The sequence below is a fragment of the Branchiostoma lanceolatum genome, chromosome 14 (assembly GCF_035083965.1).
Source record: "Branchiostoma lanceolatum isolate klBraLanc5 chromosome 14, klBraLanc5.hap2, whole genome shotgun sequence".
Classification (NCBI taxonomy): domain Eukaryota; kingdom Metazoa; phylum Chordata; class Leptocardii; order Amphioxiformes; family Branchiostomatidae; genus Branchiostoma; species Branchiostoma lanceolatum.
The window spans coordinates 17,554,708-17,568,407 of record NC_089735.1 but is presented as its reverse complement, the minus strand read 5'-3'; the positions used below and the strand labels follow the sequence as shown (position 1 = coordinate 17,568,407).

Here is a 13,700-nt window from a genome sequence, read left to right as displayed (position 1 = left end):
AAATGTTTGGAATTATCTATCTTGAACCCAGGACCTCTGGGTTCTGGGCCAAACACCCTGTCCTCACGTCATGCTACGTGTTGTTTTCAATAATTTAGAAAAAAAGTTGGTACCTGTGACCAGAGTATATAAACTGGAGAAGAATTTATACTTAATGTCCCAATGCAGTCTTGTAGATTTATAGACTTGGGATTTGATAAGAGAGACATTATGTGTACTAAACCATTCATCATGTGCACTAAAGCCATCTTACCGTAACCATGGTGACAGGGCCGTTGACGGGTGCCTCCTCCCCGAGCCTGGTGGTGTACTGTTGCAGTGGGAAGGTGGGGCGATTGTTCTGTGTACCGGTCACTGTTATATCCACATAACCCTGACGTTCACTGCAGTCAGGAAAAACACATGGATACAACTGATTAACAAATAATGGGAAGTACCTGTCATTGTATCATTCAAAATAACATCTTTACAGCACTTTTGTCTGTTACACACTATTTGCTTTTATGATGTCTAAAATCACAATAGATATTTAGATTATTTTGCTCTAAATGTAACATCCATTACCATAATACCGCCACTAATCATAATACCGCCAAATCTAAAAAGCGATGAATTTTAAGAGATCTACTGGTGCAGAAACAGTGATTTCCGAGGTATGCACACTTCAGACATCAAGGTGTTTAATACACTCTAAGAAAGGCCTCAACAACGAGGCATTCGAAGACAACGAGGTCAAATGTTTTCGATCCCTTATCATGACAGGCGAGCGCGTCGTGGGAAGAACATATCATCACGCCATCGCACGTTTTTCGCTGGATTTGCATATAATAATCGCACGTGCTTCAAGCTCAAGACGATTATCTAAACAACAGCAAAATAAAGTTTCTTTTACTGGCCTTCAACTCGTGTCAAAGTGTGACCTATCGTCAAGAACGGTTGTTTAATCGCCGTAACTGCGGTTGACCTGGCGCAAAATAGAACGTCGCCATTTTCATTGTTTTCGCCCGAGACTGGCTCCTCCCCCGTATTGCGTAACAGGAAAATTCCCCGCGAAAATCTCGGCGAAACCAATAGTTTGAAGGGGCGGGTGTAATTTCTACAAAGCACTAAGAAATATTTTGCATCTACATACATCACACTATATGCATAATATCTATAGATGAATTTTTCGCCAAGGAACAACAGTCTATAGTAGGATTATGAACCCTTCTATTGTTTGGTCCCAAACCGCGGTGACCCCACGACCCACGTCCATACCATTTGTATTTGCATGGGAGACGAAAATTAGTAATAAAGATTTACTCTGAAACCAATAAATGTTCTGTGATAAATAGCCAAAGAAAATGTCTTTATTTGCATGGCACACTTGGGATTCTTCCATAACTGGATCGAATATTGCGGCCGCCGGTCCTCATGAGAGAACTGCTCCTGATTCATACCCAGCGGCATAGTAGACATGCCGTATCAACTTTAACCCTCAAGATATCAGGGGTGACGGGCACGCGGGACTAGTTGCGATCTTGACGATCCTAATTTTTGGATAAGACCAACAATTAATACGACCGTTACACTAAAAACGAAGCCGTCATTATGTGAACTGAACCATAGTAGAACGCCAGACGCAAGTTTTACGTGATAGCAGTTGTGACGGGCTACAGTAAATCAAAATTCGTAACAGTTAACATCCGTTTTCGAGTGATTTTTTTAATCCCCAGACATCGTTGTATATTTAGGGCACGCACTATACCGAAAGAAAGGGACAACAGCTCATGTATAATGGTGAAAAACGGGGAGATGATTGCCGAGTTTCTTCCTGGCGGTATTATGGAACCCCCTTCCGTGCGCACGCCCGTTCTCGGTGCATTTCCGTAACATCTTACGATTGCGATATTTCGTTTTGAGGAGACCAAGACAGACAAAAAAACATACACGGCATAAGTGGCAAAGGTAAGCTATAACATCGACATGTAACCAGGAAAAAATAATGAGTTTTTCCTTTGCTAAATTAGTATCACTTTAGAAATTGCAGTAAACGTGGCGGTATTATGGTAGTGGATGTTACCAGCCATACTTCTAGAAAAAAACATTCTATTGTGACATCAGATAATTATTCATATTTTAGACTATGCAGCATAAGGTCTGACAGATAACTCAGAGTCTCTCAGAGGACATTGAAATTCATTTTAAATACTAGTATACTGAATTGGAAATAATGAATGTTTTACATCCTAGATCATACACTACATGTCCACAGTAAAAGTTAAGTGTTGATAACTATTACTTATTCTGGGAAGTCTGAATTTCATCTCATGTCACTCTGCAATAAACATGCAAGATTGGCATGTGGAATAACTATCTGTGCTTTAGCAATGATTTTGTCTTTCAATCAGAACAATTGTATCTTATACAAGTGCTAGGCAATATCTAAGTACTGTTTACTCACTTGAGCCCATCTGAGCACACAATAACTACTGTGTAGACAGTCCCATCAGTAAGCCCTGCCCCTGAAGCCACCCGTATGTCCCCTGTGTTCTGGTTGATGCTGAACAGGCTGTCGGCACCGTTGATGACTCGGTCGATGCTGTATGTGAAGGTGGAGCCTGTGTCTGTGTCAGAGCACTGGGGTGTTCCCTGGAACACACAGGAGACATTCAACATCCCTTCATTTCAAACACTTTTAATCATCTTATTGGGTGTAGCAGGCAGTAATATACCCCTGGCACAGACTATACCCAGGTATTCCTGCTACCCTGTCTTGTTCTTTAGGCAATAAAAATTATGTGACCCAATATACCCAATGAAACATGGTATTCATAATAATTCCAAGCAGCCACTATTCACAAGATGCCCTTTCACACGTCCAGTGTCTGACCACAGCACTCAGGACAAACAAAGCATGTCCTGTCAGTCATAAAGAAGGTTAATTTCATCTAAATAAAATACACTTTTCATATCAGGTGGGATCAATGAAAGGGAATTTATGACCTACATATTTTGGGGGCCCAATCATTTCAAATAAAGAACTCTTTTATAGTAATATAGGAATGAGACCATGAGGAAGTTGCCTTACGGGAGACAACACCACAGAAGTGCCGTCCGCCACAGGAATGCTCACAGCTCCTGTGAGAGGGTTGGCAGAAGAGCCTGCAGTACCACCGTTAAACACCGGGGTGTTGTCGTTGACATCTTGTACATTGATGGTGACAACTGAAGGATTGCTGGACTGAGGGTTGGTTCCACTTGTTTCACGTGCTGTGATCTAGAATGGATGAGAGAAAAAAGATGATGACATGGTATTCATCATAAGAACCATGAAATTTCTTAAATCCTGTCAATACTTTGTCCGTAAGCTGTCGAAAATTCAAATACCTGATTTGGACTTTGAAATAGGTGTTGTTAAAATCTTTTTTGTTCCAGAACTTCAACTTAACTTCACATCACCCTTGGTCCCATGGTCCCGTGGGTCATGCTGGTAACTCAGGTGATACGTACACACCATGCTGTATTCTATATGTACAATTGTATTGCAGTGTCAGTGATTAACTTACCGTAAGCGTGTACTGGTTTGTGGTCTCGGCATCCAGGGCTCCGTTGGCCAGCACATACCACTCCCGCGTGCTGCTCCCCTGGGTCACACTGAACCTGTCATCATTCCCTGCTGGCTGGGTCGTCACGTCTATGGTCACAGCAGGACTGCCATCCTGGGGAGAAAACATTATCATCGGCCAATAAGGAGCACCCATTTCAATTTGATTAAGGTTCTGTGATAAGGGGAGAAATGTTTTATTCCCCATAACTGACTTTAGTACCTAACGTTCCTTCGTTATTGAAAGTGAATGTTAACCATTGCACATAGGAACTAGCTGATATCACCTGTAGTCAATATAAGGCCACACCAATTTATATCCTTGGTTCTCAAACATTTTAGGTAAAGATCTAGCACGAAGACATGTTTAAAACAGAGAGCTGGGAAGAAATCTTGAACATTAAGTATATTCACTACCAAGGTACAGACTTTTCCCTCAGACTCAGAGTGTTTTCATCAATTGCTCTTCCAGTTCAGCATTCATATTCCAGCATTCAAGAATCAACAAATTAAATTGGTGGGGCTTAGTGTCAAATCTGGCTTGAAGTTGACATAATTAGTTACTGTTAACAGAAAAAAACTGATTTTTACCTGGTGCTTGGTCTATATGGACATGCAGAATGAACAAAAGAAAACGTTTCAAATGTGTTAATGAAAATGTTATTTAAGTAATTATTGTTGTTAGTTGAGTCACCTGTAAATCAACAACATTTGGAGGTATGGAGTTGCTGTCAGCATGCTAGATACTTTATGGTGAACAATACAATGCATGCCAAAATGCAATCTCCAAAGTCAATGCATTACAGTAATATCTAAAAAAATGTCATTCAATATTGATAAACCAAATCAGTTCCATCAAGAAAATAATCAGTGGTTATTATGATATCAGTTTGAAAAGTCTGACCCCTTCCATGCATGTTCTTATTCTCATATCATATATTATTGAATATTATTTATATAATGTACTGTCATGTATAACAAAGGATTTTAGGCAATAAACATTATAGCTTACAACCAATATTTCCTACTATATTATCATTTTTAAAAAGTATAGCTTTTGACCAATATTTCTTAAGATAATAAGATAACCTTAATTAATAGATATTGTTCATTAACCTATAATGTTTATTGCTTATAAAATCTTTTGTTATAGCTGACATGGGTCTCTTAAAAAGAATAAAGAACAATTATCATACAGAGAGCTTTGATAAATAAAAAATCTGGATAACTTCACAAAATCATTAGAATAATTTCTACATAATAATTTTTGTCCTAATAAACATGATCTATGGATAGCAATTTCAAAATTTTACTCCATAGCAGATATCAATTTGACATCAACATAATGTATACACATGTAATTGAGCAATTTTTGTGACATAGGCTACAGAACATCCTTACCAGGACATCTGGGTCAGACAACATGACCTTGAGGGGTGTCTGTGCAGATGACGAGTCTCTGACTGTGGTACCGGAGGGGGCGTTCTCAAACACATAGCCGACGTAGTTAGCCTGGTCAAACGCAGGACGTTCATTGCCAGACGGGTTGACAGTGATCATCATGTCGGCAGTGGCAAGACGGAAAGGGTTGTCTTCTTGGTATGCCTGCAGCAAGAAATGGAATGACACGTACTAACTGTCTTTGTACTGTCATTCAACAGATGAATACTCATGTTTTGTGATAAGAGTTGGAATTGCGACCAGGGCTAGCTGTCTCCAGGACCCGTAACCTCCATCCATCCTGGGAAGGAAATTTGCTTGCTGGGATGAACAAAAATTTCTCCCCTCTTATGAAATAAAACTGACTTTCGCAACTAAAAATGACAGGTTTATCTACAATAAAAATCAACAACATGGGCTCCCTAACAATAAGTGGGACAGAAAAATGCAAAGCTGGAGAAAGTCATGATTGCAACCCTGGAGGAATTGCACTGAATATAACAAACTATCTTCCCAGAATATCATCCATAAAATCTAATTGCTGAGGGCTAACTGTTCTTGGTCTTCCATAGAATTTAATATAGAACTTATTGATAAGGAAATCCTACCCTTATCTTGAGTAAGTAGCTGGCTGCGTCCACACGGTTGATGGTCTGACGCACAGACACCACGCCTGTGTTCTCATCAATCTGGAACTTGTCTGCATATGTAGAGGGACTTCCTGTAAGGGCACAAATAAAACAATTTATTTGACATTTTAGAGAAAAAGGCTCGGTGGGTGTCACTCCACTGTCATGTTAGGAATATTGTGTTAAGTGCATTTCTCAAGGGCAGAGCATTGGGGCATGGCATAAGTATCAAACTCGGAATCTATTGCTTCTGAACCAGCACTCTAACCGTTACGCGACACTGATGTCACAAAATAAATAAACAAAAATAAGAATGAATGTCCAAAGTTGTTTTTTAATCATAGTATTGCTGTTTATTTGCGTAGTCTGGATCCAAAAGATTCCTGAATTACTACCACGCCACTTAGAGTGAGCACACATAGATTTCAGGTAATCTCCAGCCTGGGTTATGATTTATACAACACTATTAAGGTGGTGCAGAATGTATACCAGAGCTCCAGCTACTTTAGATTTTGTGCCAGTTAACAGTGGCCATTGGGGGCAAAATAGAAGGGCAGCAGGGGCCAAGTAGATTTTTGCAAGTGGGAAGAGGACTACAGGGGGCAAATCAGAAGGAGTTTAGGGTTGGGGTGAATGTGATATTATGTCATACCTGGGCTGGGATGATATGGGTGTTCTTGACTGGTCTATATTTCACCGTATTGCCTGGGCTTCGAAGTCGTATTGCAAGGATTTTCATTGAATGATTCGAACGCACTTTGCTTGCGCAAGTCACGGCGCTGTCGAAGATTTGTATACTGGATTTGGATGTTGGAATCAATGCTGTCACAATTTTTGTTCCAGGGTAAAGAATTTCCTTCATCAGGTTGGTAAGTCACTGAATAAAAAGACTCTTTTTACACAACCAAGAGATTTATTCCACCAACATTTTGATGACCATCTGTCAGCTTCTTCAAGGCCTTTATAATTGATATATGTATCATGATAGTCTTCCCTCACCGTCAGCAATGGAGTACTTGATGGCTGTTTGATCTGCCTGCTGGAGGTCTCGGTCCTGATCAAATGCATTGACAGGCTCAGGATTGACATCGGAGACAGCTCCACTCTGGAATGATGACAAGAAGGATGTAGTCAAGTGAAACACACTCCCAACCAACTACAGCAGAACTGGATTATGCATAATTATGGAGGTGGATAAAAAAATCATTTCTACATAACCTTGTCCATGTTACAACTTTCAGTGACCATCTGTCACCTTTTTCAGGCCAATAGTTACGATTAACTGGTTTTACTGCAGCTAAGTGTCGTTGCTGCAGTGTGAAGAATGCTGTCCCAAATGTGACTGAGTTCATATCCCTCCTCACTAAGCCTTTTTGCAGTCTTCTGCTGCGCTCTCATTGACACTGATAACTGATAAGTGTTGTAAGTTGTGATTAGAGACTGAATTATACAAATTTATTTACTTTTGTGGTGGTTCATTTCACGGTTAGGGTAGGAAGGAAAGTTTTTGCAGTTTTCTGATTTTTTGGTTGATACAATTCATTACAGTTAGAACATTGGAAATGCATAACTGCAGTGTTATGAATTCCCGGTGGAGACTGGTCACCGCAAAAGTAAAACCACAGTGGCTGTGAAAGTTTGAACTCAATATGTTACAGTACAACACAACCCCTGTCTGTGCTCACATTAACCCCACTGGTGACTTCCCCGCTGTAAGTGACAGGGTTGCAGGGATCAGACAGGCTGGCCCTGATGCAGGGGTTGAAGGCTGGGGGGAGGTCGTCTTCATCCAGGATGTTGATGGTGAAGGTCTGAGTCGCTGTCAGCTGACTTGTTCCCTGGTCCTGAAACAAGAAGCTAGAGTGTAAGAGACAAAACGTAACCCTACAGAAGATACCCTGGGTATATTCTGACCAGTGGTACAACCAGTCTAGCCTGCTACTGTGAGGAATAGCAGATCTATAGAGGAAGGCTCTCCGATGGAAAGTTAAGACAGACTCCTGAAGTTGGACACTTAGCATGACTGTAGGTAGCCTGGTACAGTAACTGTAAGGAATAGCAGAGGAAGGCTCTCCGATGGAAAGTTAAGACAGACTCCTGAAGTTGGACACTTAGCATGACTGTAGGTAGCCTGGTACAGTAACTGTAAGGAATAGCAGAGGAAGGCTCTTTGATGGAAAGTGATGACAGACTCCAGAAGTTGTCGTAGCCGAGAAACGAACTCACATGTCCTCTCCTCTCTATTCCTTGAGTCGGTATGTCTTGCTTAACATATATCTTTCACAACGCACAAAATCGTCTACTGCCTGATTGAGTCATGATTCAAGATTAATCATTAAGGGATGTGGTATTAGGAGTCAACAGTCTCAAGGCCAGGGTGCTGGACTGCCTAGTGCCGTCTTGAACTGCCTTGTACAGTCTATACACAAGTAATACCTAGTCATGCTAAGTGTCCATTTCTCAGAAAGTGAAGAAAGCCCTCAACTTAACAAACATCTATGTACACACATTTGATATGCGTTATATTACACTACAATTTACTCTCCAAGCAGAAAATTGTGACCTTCTTATCACATTTTTTGTCAGCTCTCCCCACCAGTTATGGTGCAGGCAGTTTACTGGTTATGCCAAACAAAGAAAGACTGACAAACCTCAGCAGTGATCATGAGCAGATACTGGTGGTCGGTGTTATCTGCTGCTTCATAGTTGACAGCAGTCTTCAGGGTGATGAAGCCTTGAGCTGGCAGGGGGATCTCGAAGAAGTCATCAGCCAACTGGAAGAAGAGACAAGGCAATCAAGGAAGGGTTACCGTAGCATTAAGTTGTTCTCCACAATTATTCATGTCTAACCCTCGTGTGACGGGGAACAACAGGCAATAGACCAGATAGTGAGTGAGTGTGAGATGTTTGCGGTGATTAAATTTCTAGTAGGTATAGAAAATGGAGTGTTGTTTTTAGTTCGCGGTTAAAACAAGGTGGTAAGTGGGCAGAAGACAAAACAAGCCTTTTTGCAGTGGTTTTAAGTTTGCGGTGAAGAAGCTACCGCAAAAAAACGCAAACATCAAACCACCACAAACTTAAAGCTAAATACATTTCTAGTAATTTGAGATCTTTACAATCATACTCTTAGATTTCCAAGTAGGCTGAAGGACATGTTAATTGTCAGGGCTGGAAATTCATTTTTGAGAATTTAGATGCACAGAAAAAAATTCCTAGTGCAATTTGGCACAGTCCAGTAAGATACTGCACCTGCTGTAGCTTAGGAACTGTCATAGCTCTGACAGGTTGTAATCTCCCTCCATACAGATATACTCACAGGGTCGTTGGGGTTGTTCTGGACAAAAAACTGCACATTGCCGCTGGCACCAATGTCTCTGTCGGTTGCTGACGCCCGCAGTACGGTCGTACCAACTGCTGTCAGCTACAAGAGGTCATTATGATTCAGTATTTATTCATCCTAAATGTTCTATTAGTTAAGATAAAAAAAGTTTTAAAAAGCACCATAATTATGTTGTATACGGTGGCACCCATCTGAGACTCTTTCTATAGCCCTTGTGCCACATAGCTGTGCGTTACACTACAGCAGGGGGCTAGAAAAGTGTTAGTGGTGTGTGTTCAACTACCTCTATTGCAGGTGCTTAGTGCTAAACAGACTAAGCAGTAACTTAGTATTATTAAGAAAGTAGTAATATTTAGAACATGTATCACTATTTTATGTTATATAAAGCAATTTTATACTATATATTTCATACTATATAAAGCAAAAGTATATGTAGAGAACATATTGATTAACTATCAAGTTTCTAGCAGCTACTATAGATATAAACATCACCAACAAAACGTTGTCAAATATTAAAAAAATACAAAACAAACAACAAAACAAAGGAACCCAAAGTTCTTAAATCAGATAGCGCAATGTAAGGTAAGAAGTCAGAATATTCTTCCGTGTCTCTTCTACTCAGAGCAGCTTTTTAACATAGACAAGCGTTAAATCTTTGCATCTAAAGCTGTGCAGCCACATTTTATCAGACAACTTTTACAGTGATAAAATAAGGAAAGCCATGCAATTTGTCATTTCATGAGCAGCTAATCTACTGTGCTTGTTTTGCCTGCATGGCCTGAAACCCTAAATTACCAGCCACTGTCCACTGGATAAAACCAACAGAATGCAAGGACATCAGTTCCCTCCAAAAAGATAAGGAAAAAGAGGAAGTCGTGAAAAAGGGTACTAATTTTGAGGGTTTCTGCCCGTGAAAAAGGTCTTGAGCCTAACCTCAATTCAAAAGATGATTGTGTAGAAATGGACAGAGGAATTCTTGGTAACCTGGGAAATGGATGGATTGACATACACTATGGAGACTTAGAAAATATTAAAATACAGAAAGGTTATAGCGTAGCTGAGGAACATTTTCACTTATGGTGGGAAAAAAAGAAAGCACCACAGTACCCTGAAGATGCAGTGAAAAGAGGTAATGCCAGGAAAAACAGTCCAGTCCAGCAGAATCTGGAAAAGTGAAACTTAAGGAAGGGATCCTAGACTGCCCTTGCATGCTGTGCAGTTTTACCCAGTGTTATCTATCTCCTGCTGCCCTTCATACCTCACTGATAGAGGTCGGCCCTGGACTGGCGGGGACGAAGGCGGGTCTGTTGTCATTTATGTCAGAGACACTCACTCTGATAGGATGGAAAACCTGGTAGCCAGGGGAGACATTCACATTAAAGAAGGAAACATTTCTAAACAACCAATGATCTGATAGCTTAGGGTAGTGCTGGCACAGTGGTCCAAGGTTTGAATGCGACTTTACGTGTCATGAGAACATCTTGAAATATGTGCACTTCCCACCACTGCTTGAGTAGTCAGCCAATTTGTTTAAGGAGTTTTTGTAGACTACTGATGAAAATGGGATACTTTGCACTTTCGTTATTTACCAGTGCTGGATATGAGCAAAAATGACCAGCATATGTTGAAAATTAGTTGCAAAATTTGTCCTTCTGGATAAAGAGTTTTAGATTTTAGAATATTTTATTGCAGTTTTGGTACCAACACTCTTTGCTGGTGACAAGTGGATCAGGAAATCTAAAATCAGCCCATTACATTAATCATAACAGTTGGCTAAAATCCTTCCCACACCTTTCAGTTTGTAGGGTGGTGCCCATCTCTGTTTCTGAGCCACAGCAGGAGGACATAGTCCACTCACTCCACTGGTAATGTTACGTGTTCAACTTCCATACAAGGGCTGTTCAGAACTTCAAGGTTAAAACTAAAACTTGCCAGGATTTGAAAACAGGACCTTTGTGCTAGATACTCAGATACCATCAGACCATTGCTGCAGGGTACAAGGACTTGTGTGATCCCACCTCATTTACATCGGCAGAAAATGGCTGTTGAAACACAGGACGATTGTCGTTCACATCACTGACTGATACTCTGAGTGGGTGTAAAATCTGAGAAGCACAACCAAGGGAAGAATACACAGTTTAACTTCAACATTACTCTTCTTCTGTATACCTTATTCAGTTTGCTAAAATACAGATTATGTCAACCACACTCTCATAAATCCACCTGGTACCCTAAGGCTGCCACAGTGAATTGAATGAGATCTACTAAATGCAGCTGTTCAGTAATCTCTGTCAGTTATACACACTTCAGATATCTGGGTGTCAATGACATTCTTCAGAAGGCCTTGATATGGCCTCAACATTGGTAAAATCCTAATTCACATCCGTCCTGCATCAGTCCTATTTGAGAATGACAGACTCTGCCGCATATTAGTCACTGTGATCTGTAAGCTTAGTAAGTTCTGTCTAAGTTACAAAGTTCTTTTCAGAGGAATCCATTTTTCCGCACTGCACATCAGTCTACTTATCAAGCTTCTTCTCATATTAGTAGCCTGGACAGTGTGTACATACCATCATCTGAAGAGTCTTCAAGTCTTTGATAACATCATTTAATATGGTGGTCTCATAGTGGAATTATGACAGTTGACGTTAGAAAACCTAATTATTTAGAGGCCCTACCAGATGTGGCACAACACGGTACTTACCACATGTCTATTACTATTTACCCTGCACCTTAGAGTCAGAGAGAACTGCTGAACACCACCCGGGCCCTGCAGATAAGAGGAAAAAATAATTTTTAGTTTTCATTCTACGAGAGAGGTACAATAAGATTGACTTTTTGATCATAGGCCCGTGTTTGCTAACCTAACCACTTGGCCATCAATACCACTACAGGTATAAGTGATATAAACACATTGTATATACATGAAGTATGGATAACAAAATGCCTACATCTCTCTCCTGCACCTTGACCGCCCCAGCTGCAGACAGCACAAGCTGAAGGTTACCGTTGACTATGGAGGTGCTGGTGGGGTTGAGAAGTGTTGCATCATCACCAGGGTCGTTGTTGATGTACTCCAAGGTCAAGTCATTGATGCTACTAGATGAGAAGGTCAGGGTATCAATCAGAGTACCTGGGGAGATGAGGAAGACACCATTTGCATAAAAGTTCCCTTGTTTTGGCAGCTAGCCTGTGTTACACAATCTCTCGCTGTCAGCGGCTGATTTGGCATGCTTCCCGATAGCTTGTGGCCATTCACTAATCCCATTCCTGGAGCCACCAATAGGATTCTTAATCACTAAGAAGGTCCATCCAATAGGAGCTGAGGATTCTCTGTCAATATGGGAACCAGTCATCATGCCTCCAGCACCATGGCAACTGACAGTTCTCAGTCTGACAATAATTGGTCCATGTTAGCACATATGCACAAATCAACAGGATTAGGATGTTTCCAATGCTCCTGATTAATAGTTATAAGAGTTGGTCATCAAGCCTCCAGGGGCCTGACTAGTAGAAGGGCTGCTAGAAGCTTGATTTAGTGAGCCTATGTTGGTAGCCTGGTATCCAACGGTTCTTATTTATTATCATCTGAATAGCTCCGGTTCTCTCTTCTGATCATGATAACTTATCCTGCGAATAGTCAGTGGCACCCGTAATCCCATTTCAAATCTTCAACCTTTGTCATTAATGATTTCGGCTTTCAAATACTTTCTTTGAAGCGGTATGTCGAGGGATGGATCTTCTGAGTGCCTGTGCAAATGCAATTTTCCATGTGATAACAGGGAACTTGAAACCAATAACCTTTCATGTATCATTTTCCAAAGAGTACAACATCGGAGGCATGTCAGGGGATTGTAGCCTCTACCAGTCCACAGGACACTCGAAAAATAGTAGAAATTTGCCAATTAAACAGATAAAATGCCAGTGGAGTTAGCTGGCCAGGGAAACTGTACACCCTGGCCAGCTAACTCCTCTGGCACGTTATCTGTTTAATTGGCAAATTTCTACTATCTTTTTAGCAACCTGTGGAGCCTGGTAGAGGCTAAAGGGACTCGAACCCAAGACCTCTGGGTTCTGGGCCAAACCATTACACCAACCTGACACCAGTTCCTTTCATTCAGTTCCAGTTTTTTTCTCAAACCTGTACATAAGTGCACAAACCTTGAGGCGATGTTTCGTCCACGCTCTCAATGATCTCGATAGGTGACTGCCCCAGCTGTGATGTGGACAGGATGTTACAGTCATCTGTACAGGTGGTACAACACACATGGTTAACATGGACAGTACTTGTTTTATGACTGTCATATAATTGTTTGCAGGAGATCAGTTCAAAAGTACACCACTTACAACTGTTCAAATCAAGTAATTCATCTCATTCATGATTACAAAAAGGTATTTTTATGATTATATCAATAGATAACATTTTAATTATATTGACATATGTATAAGGGTACAATCAAACATAGCCACTGGAAAGTGTCTATTGGTAATAGAAATATGTGTAATGCTGTGTAAACTTGTAATCTTCCCATTTCATCATTCATAAGGTAAAAGCATCCTGGATCATTTCATCATTATCTAATTCATATGATTGATAGTTTCTTGAGTACCCGAGTTTCTTGAGAACCCTGAGTATGCTGCCTTCATCAAGGCAATGTGTATTTTCTCCTTGTTGACTTCTGATGTGATTATCACAACAAGGATG

The 13,700-nt window shown here is 40.7% G+C and overlaps 1 protein-coding gene across 7 annotated transcripts in view; it reads right to left on the bottom strand.

Moving 5' to 3' along the window:
* LOC136448071 (protocadherin-15-like) overlaps nucleotides 1-13,700 on the bottom strand; it is a 51,553-nt gene that overhangs the window by 23,701 nt on the left and 14,152 nt on the right. For 6 of the 7 annotated variants that reach the window (XM_066447188.1, XM_066447191.1, XM_066447186.1 and 3 more), the window contains 14 exons: nucleotides 13,157-13,240; nucleotides 11,947-12,128; nucleotides 11,700-11,765; nucleotides 10,254-10,346; nucleotides 8,972-9,076; nucleotides 8,307-8,429; nucleotides 7,341-7,499; nucleotides 6,655-6,760; nucleotides 5,635-5,747; nucleotides 4,988-5,191; nucleotides 3,549-3,701; nucleotides 3,071-3,259; nucleotides 2,444-2,631; nucleotides 254-383 (listed from right to left, as the gene is read on the bottom strand). In XM_066447188.1, the coding sequence (XP_066303285.1) occupies nucleotides 254-383; nucleotides 2,444-2,631; nucleotides 3,071-3,259; nucleotides 3,549-3,701; nucleotides 4,988-5,191; nucleotides 5,635-5,747; nucleotides 6,655-6,760; nucleotides 7,341-7,499; nucleotides 8,307-8,429; nucleotides 8,972-9,076; nucleotides 10,254-10,346; nucleotides 11,700-11,765; nucleotides 11,947-12,128; nucleotides 13,157-13,240 (1,895 nt within the window). Of the gene's footprint in view, nucleotides 1-253; nucleotides 384-2,443; nucleotides 2,632-3,070; nucleotides 3,260-3,548; nucleotides 3,702-4,987; nucleotides 5,192-5,634; nucleotides 5,748-6,654; nucleotides 6,761-7,340; nucleotides 7,500-8,306; nucleotides 8,430-8,971; nucleotides 9,077-10,253; nucleotides 10,347-11,013; nucleotides 11,101-11,699; nucleotides 11,766-11,946; nucleotides 12,129-13,156; nucleotides 13,241-13,700 lie in introns of all 7 variants that reach the window. The other variant, XM_066447187.1, reaches the window with a different exon arrangement.